Below are 24,493 nucleotides of genomic sequence, written 5' to 3'. Positions count from 1 at the left end.
CAAAATAAACAGCACCAAACAGGCCTAATTCCCCAGGCATGCGATAAACCTTTACAAACTGTGATTTTAGCTCAGTCTCATGACTTTGCTTAATTTGTGTTCTTGATTTTGTTTTTCGTTTTGCTTTGGGGGCTGGCAATGTGAAATTAAGCGGCATTTAAGAGAGTAAATAACATTTCAAATGAAGAAACGGATTTAGGATGACTGTTCTGAAGTGCCCACCTAGACCTGATGTGCCAGCTTATTCCAGCTTTGCTATTTTTCTTTCCTGCTCTGTCTTTCCTGAAAGCTCAGTTACAGCATGACCTTTTTCTCTTCCTACATTGGCAGCTAGTGCCATCTCTGTAGATATTTAGCATAGTTCAAACGATCTAAAATGGAAGACTTACCTACTCGGATTTTTATGGTTTAAACAAAATCGTTCAAGAAAATGTCATCACTAACATGAAAGGATCTTAAAGTATGCCCATAAATACATGTACAGGTATCACTTTACCAGCCGATGAAGTTCAGCCATCTCCTGGGTGGAAAACAACAGCTGTTTAACCATATACAGCAGTGCTAGCAAAACTGAGCAGACCCAAAGGTGAAGAATACCATCTGAAGCTGTACATCTATGTATTCTTCCTTTTCTAGGGAGACTTACCTAGTAGCTATACCTCTGGTGCACTCCTACTGCTTTAAGTGCTCATTTCTGTCAATCAGAGCCAATTTTAAACACATGTAGACAGGCTACAGTAAATTATGAAGGTTGTTGTATTTTGTTCTATCATTTGAATGGGTTTGGATCATTTTCTGTGTGGCCTCAGCCAAAATGTAGAGATTGAAAGATAGTACCTCAATTTGCAAAAACATACCAAACAACATTTTAAAATAATTACAAAAAAACACAAGTTAGCAGCAGAATCAGTAAAAAAATACATGCCTTTTCATCCAGAGAAGATTCTAAAATGTAGAGAGATTTTCAGTTTGGAAGAAGCTGTCACAATTATCTGTTCTGACCTCCTACATTCTTGCAGGCTGCATGTACCCTTCAGGTAATTCCTGCTTCAGTTTCAGTAGCTGTAGTTGAACCAGACCAGATCTTCTAGGTAAGGGATCCCATCTTCTATTTACACTAAGAGAAAAAAGTGACTTGTTCAAGATCATTAATATTACTTGATAAGACTGGGCATCAGCTTCCTAGACCACAGGCAATGATCTTAGATGTGTTACATCCCTATAACTACTCTTTGTCTAGGAAGAGTGGAGAAATGTATGGATTTTTAGGACTGTTTAATGGAACCACTTTTCCTTTTTATTACATATAAATAGGTTTATGCTCTTTGTCTCACCCACTGGCGGCTTCCACCCTCTCAGAGCATGGTCAAATAGTTGCTGCAGCACCACTGAGGAGGTGGGGATCTCTTAAGTGCATCAGCTGCTGATGAAATAAAAACTCAGTTGGCAGAATATTCCCTTGAGAAGGTTCCTGTCCCTCTTTCCCCATGCCCAGCTGCTGCTTCCTCCTTTCGCCAGAACCTTCTGCCCCCATCAGTTGTGCTGAATGACAAATAAATTGTACATGTGGCTGGATTCTAAGTAAGGAGGAGTAAACTTCTATCAAGGGTATAGAATGAGACTCCATATTTGTTTCAGATCCAGTACAGGTTGTGCTTCCACGGCAAAATTAACAACCCTAATCTAAACCAAGAAGAAATGGGAAAGGATATGGTGGATTTGGAAGTAGGTGGCTGGAGAAGAAATATAGTAGTGAAAGCAACTATGAAAGAAAAACTGAGGCAATTACAATCACTTCTCCAAATGTAGAAGCCTGAAATAGTTCAGGATATAAGTCCACTAATTACAAATCTAACAAATATGCCTGTACAGCTTTACCTCTGTGCTGGCAGGAAATAGGAAGATAGATCATCAAGAAACCTAGTTATTATTCTTCTGGACTTTCTAATGTATCAGCAGTTTTAAGCGTTTGTATTTTTGATCACTTAGTTCTGGAAGAATTGTGTGGCTATTCTCTTACAGACCACAAATATTTTAAAGCTTTCTTAATTCATTGTCCATCTGTCCTCAATGTCTTATGCTATACTACTGTCTTAGAGGACTCAGTGTAAAAAAAAGAATGCTTCTTACTGTAAGGTGCAAGACTGACATATTTAGGAGACAGAGGTTTTATAAAAAAAGAGAATCAGCCTAAAATCCCTATGAGTGCATCTTAAGATAATACAACGTTTCACTGGGCTCATGAGGCAAGGTTCCTGAAGCATCATCCTTGATAGGAAAAGCCATCAATAGTAATCATGGCTCACCATATCAATGCGTAGTCTCTCCTGTAATTTCCCTCTGTTAGACTAAAGCAAGCTACTGCTAAATGATTAGGTTGGTTTGAGCCAAGCTAAACTTCTCTGTTTTCTACCTAAACAAAATATATGCACGTAAGGTAGTACATACTATAACTTTGGACAGTCGCATTACACCCCAGATGAAGACAAATTATTGAGGTGAAAGCAACTGAAGTTTTATTTTTGCCAAATCAAAATGTATAATACCTGCTCTTATGTTTAGTTGATGTAATTTAGCTGTATTTTATCAGTGACTGAAAAAAAATAGAAAAAATAGTATAACACTTCTCTCTAAGGTATATGATCTGCTTTAAGAAAAAGTCATTTCCTCATAACTACATTCTAAGCCTTATATTGATTTGCTTTGCACAGCATCCAGCTGCAACATTTAATAAATAATGCAATCACAAAATTGCATATACTGACTAGTGGATAGGAAAAATGGGGATCACCTGAAAATATCTACAATCAGTATTCAAACACTGAAGGAGTGATAGGAAGAAGTTGGAAAAAATAAAAACATGAGTTATCACAAGATGTTTCTTTAGCTTAATAATTACTCACAAATATCTTATATTCTCCCATGTAATCCAAAAATTAACCTATCATCTTGGTTATTTGCAATAGTTTATAATACCCTCTAGTGGTATATATAGGAAAAGGAAATAGAAGCCAGACAAAGAATCATTACATTTTTGTTATCGTGAAAGAGTCTAGAAAACATTTTCACTTGCAGGGTATCACTGGTCTTTCTAGAACTGCTAGTTAAAATGTAAAATGCACTGCAAGTGGTACAATTAGACTTCAGCTAGATATCTGGGTTTAGTTAGAACAGTTGAGTTTAGAATATAACCTGCACCACCGAAAGCCTTGAATGCCATGCTCACAGTTTGCAGACAAAACAAATTGCCACTGGAACACATGCAGTCTGGAAAGAGGGGGTCAAGTGATGTCCAGGTCAGAGAGATCTCACCTGACATTTGAGAGCTATGTTTAATTCCTTCATACTAAAAACATTTTTGTAGGCAAAATATGAATACTCCTCAGTCTCCAATATTGCAGTGTAACAAAGGCTATTTGCAGACTCCATGTGCAGTTCAGAGTTTGTTATCAAAAAGGACTTCCTGAAGAAGCTTATATGTAGGGTTTCTGCATTTACCAGGTCTTTTGCTTTATCTGCCAATTGGCAATGGTGCAGAGATGGAGGTGAAAACTAACAGTGCTGGAGGAAAAAAAAAATCCAAGAACTCCCTCTTGTCGAGAAAAAGCTGTTCAACTTATTAAAAGAACTGCGCAAATCCTCCTGAATCTTTTTCAGAAGCCCAGTCCACTCATTTAGAGTCAACTAGATCTATTTTGAAATCATCTTTGTTTCCGTAAGCAAAATTTCCCTAAGTGGTATTAATATCTAGGAACTTCTTCCATTTCTCTATAGTAGCAGGTCAATGTGCAAAGCCACTTTGTCATGATGTGATGATAATTAACTATAGTGCATCATTCTGATTGCCACTTTGTTTTTGCCCTTTTACTGCAGCCTTGTTATTGCTGTAGAATTTAATAAGAGCTATAGCTATTCTGTCATGATTTTCTGGTGGCACTGATTACTTCCTGCCCATCCAAGAGGAAGGATCCCATACTGTTCAGATGTCACACTGGTTCAGATTTAAATCAGCTTCTAAACTAATGCCAAGCAAGATGGTAGTCAGCAGCCAATTATTTTAATGAAGGAAGGCTTTACTGTGCAGTATCGTTCTGAGCTGTAGTGGTACAGTGTTATTTTCCTGGCATTAGTTTAGCTATCACAGGGTCTTGGATCAGTATAATCTTCAATATCTCTAGTTATCTCCTTGTTACTTTTTTTCTTATGCTGTGGTAAACCAATCTCTGCTCTCTTTATGCCTTTCTAAAGCATATAATAAAAGAATAAAAAAATTGGGCCATTTCCCAAGCTGGTATAACTTCACTGATATTAATATAGTAATATAGGATCTAATTAAGCTCACCAACATTTAGATTCCACATCATGGTTAATAAAACCGAGACAGTAGTTAAAAAGAAAAAAGGTTCTGACAAGGATTTATTAATTTATGCTTGTGAACAAATGTGTCTGACAGTTGAATGATGAGATGGCCATATTCTGTACAGAGAAATCTTCTTTCCACTGTGTTGACAGAAGCTGCAGTATAGAAGTTCAGGAGTGGGTGTCGGATCACAGGCTCTAACCCAGTTAGGAGGATGGCTGCATGCCCAGATGAGATGAAGGTTCAGACTTTCTTGCTACTGTTCCTGCTTCTGTATGTTCAATTTTGCTGAATAACCGATCAAGCTGTCTGACACCTGGCACAGGAGGGAGACACTAGGTCTTGTCTTCCTGTGTTAAGCTGGCTAGGAGGTTTTATTACCAAAAAAGAAAGAAAACACTTGGAAAAGCTATTTCAAGCTAAAAGCTGGAAGGAAAGAAGCTAGTCAAGCTGAGCCTTCTGTACCGTTATTTATGTCCATGCTGAAGGCTGAGAAAAGTCTCCTTCAAAGGAAAAGAACTTCTATTATTTAACAGGGAAAAAAGGCAGTTCTGTGGTTACTTTAATAATGCTGCTTTCTGGCAGATGGGCAGATATTGACTGTAAGTGGCATTTTGTGCAGAACACTTGCAGATGGGCAGATATTGACTGTGAATAGCATTTTGTGCAGAACACTCATTTTTCAAACCTTTAAATGCTGATTTATGTTTATAAGAAAGACATATAAAATCTCTAAATATTTTATCCAAGCCTTAATTTCCTCATCTGCTGGCAAAAAATAAATATTAAAATTTTCTAATCTTCACTTGAACTGTCAAATTCCTCCCAGTCTGACACACTCATAACTTCCGATGGAAAGTCAAGGTGATTCTGCTGGTGGTCTGCATGCCATTCTGAGTACCATTTTTCTGTGTCCATTAAAATAGCCCTGGGCAAAGTGAGGACGCAGGCAGCCATCCCGGAAATATCATCCTCCAGCTGGGGACCTTCCTCCCAGCAGTCTCTCTCTGCATCATAAATGTGGACGTAGTCCATGCGGATCCCTCTGTTGTGAGATCTGCCTCCCAAGACGTAGATCCTGTTGTCTAAGACAGCAATACCTGGCTCTCCATGTCCTGCAGGAAGTGGACATACGTTTGTCCACTGATCAGTGCTTGGCCTATAGCAGGCAACCTGTAAAACAAGAAAGAGATTAGCTACAAAGCAACTTGTATCTCAGTGATAGACAGACTGGTCATATCACAAACTATTTACATAGTCTGGCAATGTCATCAGTCTTTTGAGAGGGCGTTGATAATGGAGAGAGCACATCAGTACGCAGAAGTCCACTGCTCAGTGGAAACGCTGCATAGTTGCCACATAACACTGAATCACAACTTCTGACACGGCTGCTGTGGTAACAGCTGTATGTCATTCAAAAATGTACACAAAAGTGAAAGAGCTGGGGACAGATGCTAATATGAGCTCAGACACAGTGCATCTGTTTGCATTAGGAAAAAATGTGCTGGAACATACGGAGAAGGCTGTGCTACACCAAATCTGGTAGGCTGTCTCTGCAGCATATGTGGGGAAGTTTTAGATTCTATTGGGTATTTACTTAGCTAACTCCATTTATTTGTAAGCACCTTTTTAATCATTCAGATACTTTCAGCTAGATTTAATTCTGCCATCTTCATTGACTTTATAAAAGCAGTTACTTTTTGTGTCTTCTTTCCACATCTCTAGCAGTTCTAGAGGCTGGAATAAGTCACAAGAAGCTTCTCTCCAGACGTCACTTACTATCAGGCACTGTGGATTTAACTGCATTATAAAATTGCTGTCCAATCTATTCATTGCCATTCTCAACCTATCCTTAACAACTTCTGTCCTAGAATTACACACCGCTAATTCAAAAGTCCTTAAATTAGGAAAAAATGCAAGTGAGAAGACAATTTAAAGTAAATTCAGTTGACGTGCTACTTATTGGGGTATATTATTTCCGGTCAACGTTGTTCTTCAAAGATGTTTTAAAAATGATAGGAAACCGAAGTGCTAGAGCTTTAATGCTGTGTGGGTTAGACATTGCATGCAAGACAGACAGCAGTAGATAAATCACTGCAAGTTCTTCAGTTAAGTGGAGGAGAGCTGGTGCAGTAAGGTGTTGCTGGGCAGGCAGTTTTATATGCATACTTAGTGGGAGGAAGACATTATGTCAGAGTGCAAGCATCCACAAGGAACAGACTCTTGGAAGAAAGAAACAGGTATAACATGCTTTCACCTGGTGAACATCCCTTCTGTAGCCAGAATCATTGTTGCTTCCTCCAATCACGTAGAGCTTTCCTAGAAGAGCAGCCATCCCATGCCAAGCACGTCTGACTGGACCATCTGCTAAAACCTCCCAGCGGTCGGTCTTTGGGTCGTAACATTGTAGCTCCTTCAAATAGTCTTCTCCTCTCCTCCCACAGGTAATATACATCTTCCCATCCAGTGCTGCTCCAGCATGTGCATACACCTGCACCATCACATGGGAAAGCAAGAGGTTAAGGGCTGGACTGATGTATTTCTCCCAGTTTTAAAGACTGGCATAGTCATTAAGGGAGTGACATTCTTCATGAATTACTCAGATACCAACATCTGGGAGGATCTTCTTATGGACAATTCCTTTCTAGGTGATTATGCTGTAAGTGTGAGGCTTAAGTTCTGAATGAAATACACAAAAATTTTCAAAACTTCCAGAACTGCACTGGGTTCTCATTCATTATTGTTCCTTAATCAGGATATTGTTCATACTGTTTCTTTTCTCCCTTTTCTCTGCTTGGAAGCCTTTCTGTTGGAGATGAAAGTACTATACAGGCATTGACAATGTTATCAGGACGGCAAGACAGCCTGCTTAGTAGCACTCAATTGGATCTTAAAGCTGTTTTTATTCCCAGCACTGACACACATTTATTATTTGTGACCTCGTGTAAGCTGTTTATCCTCTTCTGCCTCTGCATCCATTATGTAAAATGGCAATAATATTTATGTTTTTAAGGTGTCTTGAGATTCTCAATGAGAAGCATTATGAAATCACAGATATTCTTTTGTGCTGGTGACTTGTCACAAAGCTTTTAAAAGGTGTAGTAGAAGTCAGCATAGTTTCTTGAAAGATTAATTAGAATCTTAGTTTTCTTCCCTAACCAAGATTCACCAAGCAGTTGTTTGTTTATATCTTCCTCCTTTTGCAATGCTTTTAATCTAAGAACAGAAATTCTTGCCTTTTTTAGCAAAATTCCTGGAACAAACTTTTCCACTCATAAGCCCAATTCCCTTGTCACTACACCATTTCCTGGCTCCTGGGGTCATGACTGCTAGTCTGGCAATTGCTGTGTTAGAAGGACAAATGGTACTGATGTCATAGGATAGCTGCTCAGTGATATATTTCAAATGAGTAATGGTCTCACTTTAGTTGACTGAGATGTGCTGCTGCGTCATATAAGCTATTGCCATCAGAACTTATTACACAGTCACTGTTCTGTGTCCAAGAATTAAGCAGTCTATAGAAACCTTCTCACTAGGGAGTGATCTCTTCTGATCAGGACTGAGGTTTGTTGTCAGGATTGTGAGTGAGAAACTTGTCCTATTTTCTAATTTTTCACACATATTTTACCTGCTCTAGAAGAAAAGGGAACTTCCTGGTGGCTGTGTGTTTGATTATAAATGTTTTAAAAGTGAATACAACAAAGGTTTGCAGGGGAAAACAACAAGAAAACAAGAAAATAAGCATTTAATCTCAAAATGGAAATTATATACATTATTCTCCTTTCTTGATATTTGTTTATGCCACATACAGAGGCTACTGTTTCCTATTTGAATATCAGCAAATGGAAAGCTACACATGAGAAAAGCATCTAAAAGAGATGACATCAGGTATTGGGGAAGTGTATTGGTGTGTGTGGCTAATGCACTCCTTACCTCCTTCTTCAGAGGTGTCACATATTCCCAAGTGTTGCTTTTAGGGTCATACCTCTCCACTTCCCTCAGGTCTTCGTGGTAATCTCGCCCAGCGACAGCGTATATATAGTCGCCCACAACACAAACACTGAGGTCAGCGTGCTCTTGCTGTAGCGACCGGATCTGGAACCATCTGTTGTGTCGTGGGTCATACCTTGCAAAGGAATAGGCTCAAAGTTATTCATGTATCCGCAGAATCATTGCTGGAGTACAAGACAGTACCACAGATGTGGGTTACTACACTGTCTTTGGCTGAAATTCAGCTCAGCTGTAACTGGAGTGAAATTTGGCCTTGTCAGCATTTTATTACTAGTAAAGGTATTTTATTCTATTTTTAGAAGATGTATTTTAGCAGATATTATCATGCTGTAAAAGCCTAGTTTTTTCCATGATCTTATGCACTGCTGTCAGGTTATATATCAAAATCTCTGCTTATACAAAGCCATTCTACAAGGTACAACTGTCTGAAAATACCACAAAGACTGCATCTGGATCTTAAAGGGGCCAAGAGAGGCATAAATATTTTGTGGCTTCTTTCATTCTTTTCCCCAAATATCTGCTCAAACAGAACCTCATTATTAATTTGCCATTCAAAACATCTATTTAGTCTAAAAATTTTAGTTACAGAGAAAACTGGTCACAACTTCTGGAAGTGTAATCAGACTATTCATGCTATAAAATAAGGGTAGCTCAGCTAAAACTAGTAAAAATGACCACATTACAAAGACAAAAGGGTTTATATCTGTTTGCAATGTAATGGGCATTAAGATCTAAAACTGGTCCTTCCCCGTGCTCTTCTCCCTGGCACAGCAGAACTTAAGCAGACCCTGGAATGCTGCTACTGTGCACACAAATTCACAACAGTCAACTAATAATAGCATTTTATTTAAAATCAGCTAGATCCCTTCCTATTGGGACCAGAACTACACACAGAGAACTTCTAGAAAATCCTAGTTATTACTGCAACCCACACTTTTAGTACTTCCCCCTCCAACAAGGTAGACAAGGTAGCGTATGTAATACGAATGTAATGTAATGACTGGATGCAATAATGTAATGAATGAATGTAATATGAATAGCTGCTTCTACTCCATCAGGCTTGGCTTTGTCCCATAAACACAGCTGGAAACTTCCTGTTACTATGAGGCTAATTTCTTTATTTCTTGTGTTTTTTCAGTGAGGCCTCTGTTCAGTTCCTAATCTCTTGGCCAGCAAGTGTGCAGACTGCTAGTGGCTTACTGACTCAGAGAAGGGCAACAGGCTGGTAATAAAAATAGTAGCAGAATTATCTTTGTCTTACCTCCAACACCTTGACTCTGCTCGAAAACCACGTACATTGTTGTCTCCTCCAATTAAATACACAAAATTATTGAGAACAGCAATCCCCTGGTTGGACATTCGGGGGGCTAGTGGAGCTGTAAAGTGCCTCCACTCTCCCAGTAAGGGGTTCAGATACTTGGCTTGGTCACTGAGGACTATGGATGGAGTAGAATGCATCCCTCCAAATCCCACTACACACTGGAACTCTGATCTCAGCTGTGTCTGGGAGCTCTGAAGCATTGGCTGAAGACATTCATTCTTGTGGTACATTAGCGCATCTGCTACTTTATCTTTTAAAGGACATGGACTTAATTTGTCATGAAGCCTTTGCAGGATCTGGGGTTCCATCAGAGGAAAACGAACTGTCTCAAGTAGCTTAGGGGGCTCCATCAGGGAGACTTGATCTGTCTCCAGTTGCTCTGGAGAATAATGATAAAGAAGTGCCCCTTCATAAACCTCATTCTCATAGTTAACCTCCAACCGGTTGCTGCTGAGAAGAGAGTAGACCTTCTGGAAGGGTAGCTGCCGGTACATTTGCGTCTTTGAGAAAGCTACAAAGTTTTTCAAAATATAGGAGTCCAGCTGATCACTCAAATGTCTCAAGTCATAATGGTCAGCTAATCTATAGACATCCAGGATGTTCTCTTCATCTACCCAGGACATGAGAAAATCACAACAGAACTTAATGACTTCTGGAATCTGCAAGAGAGAAGATTCATTACTTCAGAGACTACTTGCCTTACACTCGAGAGACAGGTCACAGAAGCACGGAGTGCAAGCCTGAGAAGATCGTAAGAAAGTTGCTCCCAAGAAGACTGCTCTCCTCACAGAATCTGACCACTGTGGTCACTTGTACCCAATGTACCTTTCTCAAGAGAAAAATACCAATCCAATATGGGTTTGTAGATGAATATAATATAGATCTTCTAGCCATACTGTTTTCTATACTGCAAGCCTACGAGTTTGGCTTCAGGTGCAGCAGTAATCTGTCTTCCAGGGGACATGGAGCACTGGACAGCCAGGCTGCTTGGCTTGTTAGCATGCCACCAAGGTGCAGGCTGTCTAGGACGCAGTCATATAAACGGAAGGCATGAAGGATGTGGAGAAAGTCAGGTTTACAGCCGCTCCATGAGTTGTTCTTTCAGAGCACTATAGATGTAGTCTGTCAAAGACTATATATATGTATATAACAGAATCACATGCTAGACTGCACCACTCAAGTGCGTAGGAAGCCATTTGAAAGGAAAATTAATATTTAGTGTTGTTTTCTGAGTACAATTTGAAGTTGTATCTGGCAGGAGGGACTACTGGCAAATAGAGAAATAACTGCTGTCCAGGAGTCCCTCTACTAACAAACTGTTGCTAAATGTGTGAAGATCAACCAAACAAACCACCCAGAAAGTTTATGATTTAGTACCAAAGCCTGTGCCATCATTAGCTGCAGGGAAAATTAGATAGAAAAAACCCCCACCTGTTGGAAGGCACAAGAAGAACTCTGCACTTAGTGCAGAAACCGTGGTATAGGATACCCTGTAGTGATGGGGCCAAGGGAGGTTATGTGCCTGCAAACACAAGTCAGTGGAAGATTTTGGGAAGTTTGAGCAGTGCAACAATTTCTGAGCAGCAATCCCTGTCCTTTACCATAGGCCAGAGGTATTCCATCCTAGGGAAGCTTTCAAAAGCAGGTCAGAGGAAGTAAGTGCTATATAAAATAGTTCTCTAGATGAAATAGTAAAGGTTTATAAGTAATAAAACCACTGGCATGAATGAGATGTACAGCCGCTCATTCATTTTTCCTGCCCTTCCATAGCTCGTTCCAGTGGATACAGCATCCAAAAGACATTCTTCTCATCAGAGCCATTTATGTACTTGGAAAAGCCTCTTCTAATAGTTTCATTCACCCCCTAACCCTCCACCCACCAGATATCCATCTTTTTTCTTTCATTCTGGCTTTTGTTTCTTGCTTCTTTTTTCTCACATCTCCCAGTGCCTCACCTGAAGCTGACAGGCTGCAGCTAAGGTTTCTTGAACACTGTTCACACTGAGTTCCAGCTCAGAAGTGTAAATGAAGTTCAGGATTTTACACATTGCATTGTAGGAGATGCCATGGATACGAACTTCATCCTGTTCCATCTCTCTCAGTCCTCCTGCAAACATTCCTCTGAAAAAAGACAATGGTACATGCTATGGAAGGTTCAAATTAAAGCTATATTCAGTTGCTTTTCTTATGTTGTCCGGGGAACATCCAAAATATTCAGAAAGAAAAAAAACCTAGAGAGTTTTATAGGATTAGCACTTCTCTAAACCAATGATACAAGAGTATAGGCCTTTAGGATCTAAGAAAGTAGCAGTCTTCATTCTGTAGAAAACAGTAGGAGCCATCTGAAAGATGTGATTCCCGGCAGAAGGACTTAAATGCAAACCCCGTTCATAGGGATAGTCAATGAATAGAGACAGATACTTGGGGGGTGGAGGAGAGAAAAACAGAGGAACCTGGGACTGTAGGAATTTTTTCTAAGCTAGAACAGTTCTTCCTCCAGTTAGAAGTTGTAGACTGTTAACAGTTTGCCTGGATTGCCTTTGGATTTGTTTGTTTGCTCAATGAAAGTAAAGTCAGTTCAAGAAACTGCTAGTCAGTGACCGAAGGAGTGCCTGGATCAGCAAAGAGAAAGCCCCACAACAGGCACGTAACAGAGGGGGTGACCCAGTCCCAGCTCCAGTGACTTTTTGTGTAGTATGAAATGACCACCAGAATCAGTGAAGTCTTACAACGCTAAGGATATGTTAAAAGCCACCCAGAGTGCATTTGTGCAGAAGACACCTGTTAAGATAGCCTCTCCTCTTTATATGCCTCCAAGCACCGCAGGCTGTGAATTTAGCAGAGGTAAGCTCAGTGTAACAAGAGCTTTATTTTTGCAGAGACATAAAAGAAAGATGAATAAGACCCTACTTAAAATTGTGAAATGCATCCAGCTCTATCTTCTGGGTCTAAATTTACATTGATGTACTAAGACAGAAGATTTGGATGTTGCAGTTTTGAGTAACATTCAGACACATGCTTGTTACTTGCTTGTTACTGGAGCGTACCTGAAATAGTCACAGGATGCAGCTAGAAGTATGCGATGAGCTTCAATAGGTTTCTCTTCCACTACCAGAACTACATCGAAGAGGATGCTGCTGTCTCGGAGAGATACCAAGCCACTGAGCAAGGCCTGCGAGTGCTCTGCACTGCGGTATGTGTTGCTGGTGCGCTGCTGAAGGGAGGGCTCGAGCTGAGCTTTGTGTGGCTGAGTCAGCTCCTGATCCTCCGCCATCCCAGGCAGAAATGCTCAGCCACCAGCTGCAGCAGAATGAAATCTGTGAGACAACAGAATCAGCAAAGGTTTGTGCCTTTGGCTTCACGAACGGTCCTCTGACCCGCCTGTCACAGCAAATAAATCAAACCAACTCTTCAGTACAATGGAGAGACATTAAACGCAGTTCTACCCCAGAGAAATTATTCTGAATGACGATACTGGAAATGGACAGGCAAACATCAATATACCAAACGGGCAGAACTTGGTATTTCAAAAAAGTATTCTGACTCTTGGTTTTTCAGTCCAAGAGTCAGCATATGTAGCATGTGGGGATAGTTTTATCTGGGCAAGAGTTTCACTTCCCAAATCACAGCAAGAACCCCTTGTTTCCATTGCATTTCTGCATCATTTGTAACAAAGGACAAAGCTGAAATAATTTTTGCTAAATTTCAAGTTGCCTAATATCCTTAGATAACTTTGCTGCAATATAAACTGCACCTTCAATTTTTCTCTTAATAACTTACCGCAGTATCTCAAAGCTCTCATCTCTTCTCACCTTTGCTTTTTCATTTTTCCCTAATTGAGCACATTTCCATCTGTCATTCTATAAGATACTGTATGAAACTGTAGGCTTTGAAATTTCTTTATTGTGACTACTTCAAGCTAGCATGCACAACTGCTTTTTATTTCACTGTGATTTCCTGCATGGCAGTAGCTCCTCCAGTGTTGGCATTGGAGCTGGCTATCCCATACCTTTTTCCACTGCTGCCCTTGACACGATAGGAAGGTCCCTACGGCATATGGGGAAATACCTGTCAGGAGCTAGCTGGAAGTCACTGTGTTTCATGTCAATGGTCTCAAAATCTCATGATTCCTCTCATCCTGTAGTTTACCCTTTCCTATTGCATTTGAAGAATATGAGAAGTTGTAGCAGTTAGATCTGATAGAATCTATCCAGTTGTCAGAGCACATAAAAAAAAAAGCATTAGCAAAAGGAAATAACTTAGCTGATATGGCTGCTTAAGATGCAATTATAATAACCTCTCCTCCTGTGCCCCGGGAAATAGCTTAGTGACACAAGCAATAGTCACAAGGGGTTATCAGCAGTCAGAGAAGCAAAAGCAGAACAAATCCAGCAAATCCAAACAAACAATGAAGAAATGGGACCATTGTTTAACTGTGCCAGCCATGGATAGTGAATGCAGCATTGGAAATCTCTCGAAGTACTGCAAGGTATTCAGTGTATGGCCAGTGAGGAAGGAGCTGTCTGGATGACACCAAGAAATATGAAAACATGTTTATTGTACTGCCTGCAGGAAGTTACCTTACACTGTCCAAAGCAAAAGAAAGCTAGGCGGCATTGCATGGTTTATGGGATGGAAAAAATTTTTGAAAAAGCATATTAATAGTTGTCTGCTCTTTTCCATGCAAAACCAAGACAACGAGCTTGGAAGAGGAACTCTGCTGAGACAACCTTCTAGGGAGCACATTCAGGTAGATTATTCAGTGAAACTATCCATCACCAGCTGAAGAGATGAGTAATGGATTATCCTCTGTGACAGGTAGATGCTTTTCCTAGAAATCAGATGACTGAAGAAACAGACAAGCGACTACTGTATCGTTTGTTTTGATCCAGGATAATACCAAAAGTGATGGATTGAGACAATGGAGATAACACTGTAAGAAAGGCAAGTGAAGGATTTAGTGTTACTAGATCTTGATCAGAAATTTCCCATTTTACTCAAAAAGAGAATAAATGTAGCAAGAACAAAGTGGGGTGAGATATGGTCCAAATGAGGACCACATTCAGACAAACCACATTAACAGAGTTTGCTCTAAAAAAGGTTGCACCTTTATGGCAACTTAGAGAGTTATATCAAAAGAGATCTCTACAGGAGTACAATCATTGCATCAAAAAGCAGAAGTAAATGTAACAAGGGAATTGCTTTCTGAATTAAAAGACTGGAGCTGGGTAGGGGAAACAGCATGACCTTTGATGCAGTCTTACACTGTGTCATATAGTGCAGCCACTGGTGGAAGACAGGCTAGAGGAGAGAAAAAATGAGGCATATTAGAACTAAACTGGCCCTGGGATCCTTGCAACAAACGCTAGTGAGGAAATGTGTTGTAGGGGATGTGGCTCCGCTTTAGAGAAGTGCAGAGTCATGACAATGGGGACAGCATCAGCGTTCCAGTAATGCCACTGCTCTACTAAGAGACAATACACATGTAACTGTGGGTTGCCAGCTTATCAGAACCGCTAGTAGTGGCAATATGACAGTAACAGTCAACCCATATGTGTATATATATGCATACAGCATAGAGTGGGAAATTGGTATAATCATGGCAAGGGAATACCCCATGTACCAGTGTCTGGACCTGATCCTCACTGAAAAGTGATACGTTGGTCCAATATTGTGTTAATACTATTTGTTATGCAAACAATACCACCAGTGAATTAGCAGTGGTTACTGAGACCATGCCTGAAAATGGGGAATCTCCTCCAATATAAAAAAACACCAGCTAATCCTAAAACACAAAGAGCTTCTCCGTGTCAGCTAATGGCTGCACTAGCAGAGTACCAGCAATGCGGAGGAGAATGGAACTGAAGAGCTGCTTCAGTTATTCTGCTTCAGTTATTCTGCACAGCGGGCACATGAGGCAGCACCGCCTGCTGAGGCCTGCACTGCCAAGCCTGTATGAGCATTAGTATCCGAAGAGCTTTCAGTCACAAATGGGACTTTCTTGGAGACCTGCAGGGTGTTTATCTCAGTGTCAGGGCTACTATATATGGACTTGAGTTATCCCACAACAGTAAACTGTTAGCAATAGCTGAACAAAGTAGTCCTTCCAGCAGATCTGTGGTAAGCCCAGTGTGGTCATCCTACAATACAGCTGCTGGGACTATAACCGAACCATCCTCCACAGCTGATTTTTGGCTAGTCAGCAGCTGAGCCTTCAGGTATTTTGCTAAGCTCTATTTTCTGAACTTTGGCAGGTCTTTTCTTGTTCTCAGCGTCTATCCTGGATTGTATCTTGGCTGTCGCTGGTGAACTGGCCTGTCCTCAGGCTGTTCACTCATGCAGTGCTGTACATCAATACGAGAGCTGCCTTACACTTTTGGAGCACAGTGCTATCATGGTATGGGAATTCACCACTCTATAGCTACCTGTGAGTATTTTGCCATCCACAGCTATTGGCCACTAACCAGCTGAGGGTGTGTAGGTTGAACACTGAGGCTGCTGTGGAGGAAGCGAGGAATACTATTTAGCAGGTACAGTTTACGTGGTCTAAAACTTGCCAGCCTTCAGGAAGCTCTTTTTGTACATGGATACAACAGGTTCCTTAATTACACTGGGGCAACTCAGAGAACCTATATTCCTTTATTTATACCTCCCTGTCCTCCAAAACCAGGCTTCAAGGCTCATAAGTATAAATGTCTATTGTTATAGTTTTAACAGTGGTAATACAGTGCTCTGGAAAAATGAACACTTCTGATTTTAATGAACTGTTGCCTACTGATAGAATTAAAGGTGGACATTAACAGTATTCATCTGTGATGTCTGACTGACATAGGTAGCAAGTCCTCTTCTTTTATCCAAAAGCCAAGAAAAAACTCTTAACTCCTATTTATGTAGCCTTAGAAGCTAGTAGAAAAAAACTTTAAGACAAGGAAGAGTAGAGGGCCTCTACAGGCCTGTGGGGGTCGGCCAGCAAGATCCACTCAGCTGATTACTGAGTGCCCTTGGCTGCATAATAGCTGTACAAGGGGCAGCTGGAGATGGCGTGCAGGTGTTAGGAGTTATGAAGAACAGTTGTTGAAATAAGGGTATGGGGGGGGGGGGGGGTGGGGAGAAGAGTTGTGTTGTGTGCCTCCTTTGAAGGAAGAACTAGGTGTTTTTAGTGTTCAGGTTTTCTGGATTATGTGCAGTGTGCCTGGTGAGCTGACAGTTTTGTGTGCTTCTCTGAACTTGTGATGACTATGACTTTGCTGGAGAGGGAAGGAAATCAGTGTTAGCACAGCATCTTGTTTCTCAGGGCTGTGGGTCTAACTCTGTTTTTTTTTTTTTTTTTTAAAGGGCTTGAGACACTGTTGTCACAGGCTGGCCTACTTGTTCCTGTAGGTGCAGGAGCTGGAGGCAGGCCCTTGTTCTGTTGGGGACAAGTTCTAGTCTGAAGGGCCAAGTTGGTGAAACCTACAGCTTGTGTAAATGCAGAGTGCCATGAGCAATGCAGCAAAGCTCCTGCTATCCTGAGCCTCTCTCTTCCATCAGCTCCTTGTTTGTAGGGAGTATGTTCTTGAGACCTCTCTATTCTTTTACTTCTCTTATTGAGAAACTTGCTCCATGCCTGAGCTAGCCTCTCAGAAATCTGAGTAATATTTCCGCTTCTCTTCCTCTTGTGCAAGTTTATCAGTGCTGGGCAGCTGTTAACAGTGGGATTCAGGGGCTGAATTGCAGGACAGACCCTGAGGTGGAAGAGAAGAGGAACCTTTCCTGTTCACAGTTCTTCTACAACAGTAGTGGGATGCTGTCTACAGTTACGTTGGATGGCGTTTGTTTTTCAGCAGTCATGGGTTAATGTACTGACTAACAGCAATTTTAGGGAATTACAAACGAGTACAAACTAGATAGGAAGGAGGAGGCGGTGGTGCTGACTTATGAAGTCACATTAGTTACTGCATGTGTGCTTCTATAGGCAATGCTAATGTAGGAAGATGTACACTGTTTGGTCACTTCAATCAAGGGAAAAAAGCCAGAAACCCCCAAACCCTCAGAGGTACCCAGCATGACATGACAGCTTTTATTCAATAGACTGATATCTTCTGAAGTATTCTGTGCCTGGATTCCATTTAGGAAGCAGGAGAATGTACTCTCTCTGTATCTAAGATTTCCTCCTATTTCCTGTGGCTACGTTCAAAGTTCAATGTTTCACTCGTAGCATTTTTGTAGTGAGCCTTGGACACTTCAGATGTTAAGTGTCTCAGTGGCTTGCTGATAGCTCCATGTGATTGTCTTGCATTCAACTTCCATTACCACAAAATGCTTCTTCGGAATACTTGTGTGAAAAAAGTACAAATCTTTGTGAGACTTCCTGATTGTTCTGTTAAAATAATTGCTTATCTGTATATGAAAATGGTTTGTTTGTTTGCTTTAACCAAAGTCCCCTCTCTGCTCAATGAGAGAATATTTGGCTTTATAGCATTCTGACATGGCTGGTGAAGATATGTGGGTTGTTAAGACTGAGGAGGGTGGCACTGGGACAGGATGAGTTGAGGGGAGGGACTGTGTCTTAGTCATACAACAAAACAATGAGAGGCTGGTAGGCTTCCTCACTCTTGGCTCATTGAAATGCTCATCCTTTTAAGAACATGGCATGTGGGAATGGAGTAGCTCAACTAAAATGGGGAAAGGAAAGGTTGAAGGCATAGCAAAATAGGTGTGGTCGTGAAGACCACAGTATCTGTCCTACATGAATTTTTGAGTGCAGAGTAATTGTAACACCAAGATGTTTGCGCGCTGCTCCAGTAAAGAATATTCTGGGGAGTGGGAATTCATATGATCTACAGTATATACTTATTGCATGCCTGCTTCCTTAAGACTGTGTTGTACTTGGGAGTACTTTCCAACACCTAGGTCTGAGCACATGTGCTGGATGCATCCTGAGGCCATTATAGGTATATTCAGCCTTTGCTCCTCACACCCCGTGAGCTGTGATGTGCTCTGATCATGTGCTTTAAATGTACTGTAGACAACTTAGAATGCTGAAGTTTTGTTACTGGTATTGCATGGTATGATACACACCTAAACAAGCATCCACTCCCTCGACCACTAGCATCCAAGTCAAACAGTGATGCTTACTAGTCTTCATCTACAGTTGGGCAGCCTTGCTGCTCTGCCGTAGAGAAACGGCTGGGAACAGTGGGGAGCAGCCACATTAGTTTCTATGGAAACTTGAACATTTTTGTATAGAAGAGCTCCTGGTTGTCAGTTACATCGCTGTACAAAGAGGTGTGTTGTGCAGACTGTGACATTGTCTCATGCATCAGCTGTGCCCACGATACAGGCTTGAGCTTGCTGGTGTCTAGTATCCAAACCCTGCTTAGCTCATTGCCAAATGGACAGGTGGTTCAAGCTTGGTGGCGGTCCCATGCTTTCTTAGAATCATGGAATAATTTTGGCTGGAAGGAACCTTTGGAAGCCTCTAGTCCAATCTCCTGCTCAAAGCAGGGCAAATTTCAAAATTAGGTCAGGATGCTCAGAGCCTTATATAGTCAAGTGCAGAATCTCCATCCTTGGAGATATTCAGAAAACTCTCTCAGTGCTTAAACATTGTGTGAAAATTTTCTTCTTTATCCTGGCTAAATTTCCTTTGCTGCAATTTACAACTATTACCTCTTGAACTTATGCTGTGCACCTCCAGGAAGAGTCTGGCTCTCTCTCTTCTACAATAACCTCTTAGACAGCTAAAACCAGCAACTGGATCCCTGCTCAGCCTTCTCTTTGGGTTGAGCAAACACAGCTCCCTCACCTTGCACGTATCTCCTTGTATGTGTTCTTGCCCCATATGGTGGATCTCCACTGAACTTGCAGGTTTTTTCTTTTACTACAGATATCAAAGCTGGGCAGAGTACTCCAGATATGGGCTCATAAGTGCTGAATAGAGGGGGAAAAAATCACTTCCCTTGACCTACTGGCTATGATCTTCCTAAGACATCTGAGTATGAAGCTACTCTCCACCGCAGGGAAGTGGCACTACTGACTCCCATTCAACTTGTCCACGACGACTGCCCAGGCTCTTCTAATTCAAAGCTTATTTCTAGCTAGGTTTGTCCCCAGTCTGTACATACAGGCAGTTTGCTTTTGCTGTTGTTGAAATTTATGTGGTTCCTGTTGATCCATTCTTAAAGCTTGCTGAGGCCCCTCAATAGCAGCTCTTTCCTCTTTCTTGTAAGCCATCTTTATAGCTTTTTCTACTATAGACCAACCAGTCTGGCATGCTGACTGTGATCCCAATAGATCAGATCCTTGGAAGCATGAGTGTATTGAAGGAAATGAGGGATATGTGCCCTAAGGCTTTCTGCACCTTCACCTCTCCCCAGGGTGTAAAGAGAATTCAGACCTAAGCCAGGCTTCAGCTGAAAGCCTGACAAGGCGGCAAGATACAAGACCAGAGCAAAATGCTAGTTATGCTGACCCTCGGGGCCTGCAAATACAAATAGGCAGAACCTGGCCATGTACCAGAACTTTAACAGGGTAAAGGGCACACAAACAAATAGATCAACTAGTCTGGGATTGTGCAGAGTGGGAAGGCAGCTGGGTGACTGCCAAAATAGTTTAGAAAACAGATGTGATGCCATGAAAAATGTAAACTGAAAAGTGAAACTTGTTCATTCTAATTGGAGTGCAAATACCAGAATAATTCACCAACTATATAATAATTCGTAAGAAGGCACTTGCAAGTTTGGTTGCAGCAGAGGACAATTGAGTAAACCATGTGTGTAGACAAGGCTTAAGCCAGTTCTGTGCTTTTTGAAGAAAATGGGAAGAGAGGAGGGGTGAAGGAAAAAACAGAAGCTTTGCTTAGCAGTGCTTCTTTCAGAATTACCCCTCCATGCATTCACAAATGTGCAAGAAAATGCTTCTTCCTGAAATAAAATTTCGCTTCAGGAACCTGCCACATATGTGGGAATTAACCCAAATGATTCTTTTCGATTCAACTCCCCACAGTAAGAAAGGAACTAAGACAGCTGGGACTGTGTAACATCTCAACATTAGTTTCGAACACTCTGTGATCTGAGATATGCTTTCACTAGGTCAATATGTACCATCTTTCTGTAAGTTAAGAATGGAAATACAGAAGCACATTTCTCTGAGATGAATTTTCTAAGCCACTTGATTTTAGCATCAGTAGTATATGCTTGAAGTAGGGGAGGAAACTTGAAGGCATGGTTTGGAAACAGTTTCTGCAAGCTATGCTATTTCACAAACCTATGCCATTCATTCTTTTCAGAAGTAAACAGATATCTTTTTCCAAACCTATTACAAGCTGCTTCTAATATATATTGAGAGTAAAACATCTCATATGGCAAAAGTTTTTTTATGTTATGGCCAAACTACCATGAACTGTATCTATATTTAGAGATATAAAAATCGTTAAAAAAAATCAACCCCCCCCCCCCCAAAAACTTAAGAGTGTAACTAAAGAGTATGAGCTTTCTTACTTCAATATTTTGCCTCATCCAGGAATTACTGACTTCTTTCCTTCTTGCGACTTACTCAAATTTGTAGAACTGCAAAGTTTTCTGTGGTACATTATGGGAGGTGGCCTGTGGCCAAATGCTGCTAAAGAAAAGTTGTAATAAGATAAACAAAAGTTCAATATGGTGCTAAAATGCTTTCTCATATGGCTTCATCATCTCCTTAAGAATTTGATTATCTATTGCTACTTTTGTAGTTCCTATTCTGGAAACAAGACTTGCTGGATATTCATCTTATTTATTTTTTTCAATGGTCATGCTCTGGTCCTGAAGGAGCTGGAGCTGCTGCTCATGCTTGAAGGAGAGTGTGTTACCCAGTTATGTTCAGGCAAGGTGTACCTGCCTGAAACCCTAAAACAGGTGGCCCATCTGTGAGGCTCCAGCTGGCACAGACAGACTCTGGGGAAAGTGTGGTCCTCACTGCTTAGTTCTACGTCCGGATGGATCTCATAAACCTGTGGGGAATATGTTTTTTTGACAAAATCAATTTAATTATCCCAAGAACTTTCAGCAAAGCCTCCCAAAAACCTGAAAGATCTATTTCTTATGCAAGTCTTTCCATAATATGAAAAACTTTTTTTTTTTTTTTTGAAAAGCTTCCATAGGATCAGGCTAAATAATGACTATGCCAAAACTGACAGCTTATAAATTAGCCCATGGTAGATGTTCTATGAATCTCCAGAGATTCAGTCAGTCAGCAAGAGTTTACCCTGCTTTGTGTTTTGAACTGCTTAAATCAAATCATGCATTTTAATTGTCTAAAATACACGGAAGGAAAAAAAAAGTTAGAGAAGTAATTAATTCTGTGTGAGATACAACAGTTAAGTGATGGGGAAGAGAGCAAATAGCCCTTCTAGTGCGTTCCAGCTCTGATTTCAGTATCAAACATCTATTCACTACACTGGTTTCTCTCCTATGGAGATCCATGGCTTTTCCTGTAGCTTAGCACACTTCCACATCAGGCAAATAGAATGATTTTTTCTCCGGAAGGGAGGGTTATTTAGAATTACATCCCTAAAAGAATCGGCTTGAACCTACACAAACCCTTTGACAGAGAGGGAAAGACAGTTCGAGTGGATTTCTGGTTTTACTTTCCCTTCCCAAAACACTCCGGCAGCGCATGAGACCTGGCATTCTCAGCCTTGCTCATCCCGCCTCAGACGCCTGTGGTCCGAGGGAGGCAGCCCAGCGTCGCCCAGGCGTCAGGGCCTGGCCCTGCCTTGCGAAGGCGGCCTGGTCTGGCCTCGCCTCGCCTCACGCCTCACCGGCCTGGCCTGGCCTGGCCTGGCCTGGCCTCGCACCTCGCCGGCCCGGCCTTGCCGACGGGCAGCTCCGGTGCCGCCGAGTCAGCGAGCCGGCCGGAGCGGCCTGCACGGCCCCAGCCCGCGCCGCGCCGCGGGGGCTCCCGGCGGGCCGCATCCCCGCGGGCCGGGGTTACCTGGGGCCGCGCCGCGCTGGGGCAGCCCCGGCGCCGGCTCCCCCGCGGCGCCGCCCCCCCGGGGGAACCAGCCGTCGCTGCCCGCCGCCGGCAGCGGCCCGGCCCCAGCGCCCGTGCTCCCGCCCGCCGCCGTCCCGGCCACCTACCAGAGCGGCGGCGGGGGCCCCTCCGCCACCGGCTTCCGCCTTCATGTGCTACCCGCAAACCATGGCGGCCCCGGCGGCTCGCCGCGCCCTGCCCACATGACTCGCCGCCCGGGCAAGGGAGGGCCGCGGCGGGCGGGCGGGCGGGCGAGCCCCGGGGCTGCGGCGGCGGGGCGGGGGTCCCGCTGGGGCTCCCACCACCCCCTCCCGGCCGGGCCCGGTGTCGCGACCCCCCGGTGTTGGTGCGTCACTGCGGCCCGCCGCGGCGCGGCCCGGCGCCGCCCGCCTCCCCGGGGCTGCGGCGGGGCGCGGGCAGGCGCCGCCCGGCCTGCAGGGGGCGCTGCGCCCGCGTCCCAGCATGCCCCGGGGCGGGGGGCAGCGGCTGGACTACGGCTCCCGGCGTGCCCCGGCGCCGCGCGGGGACTACATCTCCCAGCGGGCCGAGCGGCGGCGAGGGCGCCGCCTTTTCGCAGGGGGAGGGCGAAGGAGGTCGGCGCCCCCGGGTTGCCATACGGTGGCCCCGCGGGGCCGGGAGGCTTAGAAGCGCGTTGACGTCTCCCTCCGCGGGGGCAGCCCTGTGAGGGTCCTGTCATGGCGGGCGGGGGGCCGGCGGGGGTTAGAGGGTTTCTGTTGGTAGGGTGAAACGCGACCTGTCACACAGCTTTCTCGGGCAGAAATACGGAAACTTCGACCAAAGCATGCGCGAGAAGCGTTTATATTAGGCAATACCTACCCCTGAGCGTGTCCCGTCCCTGGCCGGTTGCACCCTAGGCCTGTGAGGAAAGGGCCGAAAGGTCTCGGTGTTACCTGAGCACTCACCATCCGAGGGGCCTCCGGTTACTGCCAGCGCTGGAGTGTCTTCTGGGGTGGGAGCACTTGGGTTTCTTTGGAGGTGCTCTGGGATGGTAACCCCAAACAGCAGGGGCCTGGAAATTAGTCGTGTCACATAACTTCAGTGATGGATGATCAAACTGGCCCTTGCAGATACTGCAGGTTGCATAAGAAGTAAAATGACTTGATTTCAATAGATGAGGCAAATTTAGCTAACATTAAGTGGCTGAGGCATTTGGTGCTTTTGGTTATTTAAAAATAGATAACTGCATACTTATAAATATCCTTTCTTGGATTTCAGGATTATGGATCTGAAACTTGGAGGATCCGGGTACCTGCTGAGCTTTTTTAAGAGGCTTGAAGAGGCGGGAGAAGAAGCAGGGATCAGGTTTGGGATGGAATGGCACTAAGAAGGGTTGCAGTGGGCTTTCCTGTGCCCCATTGCATCCCATTTTCTCTTCCAGCATAACACAAGCAGCTTGTTATCTGTTACTCTGTGGGGGTGTGCAAAGTAAAAGGGACTGAGAATTGCAGCTGCAGAGTGCACAAGCTGAATCTGTCAGTTCTTTGGAGCAGCACTCACAGTCTTGACAGGTCTTGACTGTGCTGGAGCCAAGAAACAACTAGGGAAGATGAAGGCAAGACTTGCCAGATGTATTAATGCTTTGTAGAAGTAAATTTACCAGCTCCACCTATGTATCTGTTTGCTTCAGCATTTGCAGGAATTTGGGTCTATCTGAAATTTCACAATCCGTAATATTGGAGTATCTTGTACCATTCTCTGCTGTTCCTAGGTGAATGGCCAAGGAAAGATCACAGCGAGGGAGTGATGCCAGCACTAAACGCAAGACTGTAGGCATACTATTTCTCAGA

The 24,493-nt window shown here is 43.0% G+C and overlaps 1 protein-coding gene across 5 annotated transcripts; it reads right to left on the bottom strand.

Annotated features, from left to right (window-relative positions):
* Window positions 1–4,387: 4,387 nt before the first annotated feature.
* Window positions 4,388–22,894, bottom strand: KLHL22 (kelch like family member 22). Of its 5 annotated transcripts, none has more exons than XM_067307055.1 (8): window positions 22,793–22,894; window positions 21,173–21,293; window positions 12,740–13,009; window positions 11,648–11,813; window positions 9,633–10,351; window positions 8,294–8,486; window positions 6,618–6,851; window positions 4,388–5,533 (listed from the first exon to the last, which is right to left on the bottom strand). In XM_067307055.1, the coding sequence occupies exons 3-8, from the start codon at window positions 12,964–12,966 to the stop codon at window positions 5,156–5,158; spliced, it is 1,917 nt and encodes a 638-aa protein (XP_067163156.1). In that variant the 5' UTR covers window positions 12,967–13,009; window positions 21,173–21,293; window positions 22,793–22,894; the 3' UTR covers window positions 4,388–5,155. The 5 variants fall into 5 exon arrangements, with proteins under 5 accessions (XP_067163156.1, XP_067163158.1, XP_067163157.1 ...); XM_067307057.1 differs by having other exon boundaries at window positions 12,740–12,992; XM_067307056.1 differs by lacking the exon at window positions 21,173–21,293.
* Window positions 22,895–24,493: the final 1,599 nt, after the last annotated feature.

This window comes from Apteryx mantelli, chromosome 17 (genome assembly GCF_036417845.1).
Source record: "Apteryx mantelli isolate bAptMan1 chromosome 17, bAptMan1.hap1, whole genome shotgun sequence".
NCBI classification, from domain to species: Eukaryota; Metazoa; Chordata; class Aves; order Apterygiformes; family Apterygidae; genus Apteryx; species Apteryx mantelli.
This window is presented reverse-complemented; position numbering and strand designations above follow the sequence as displayed.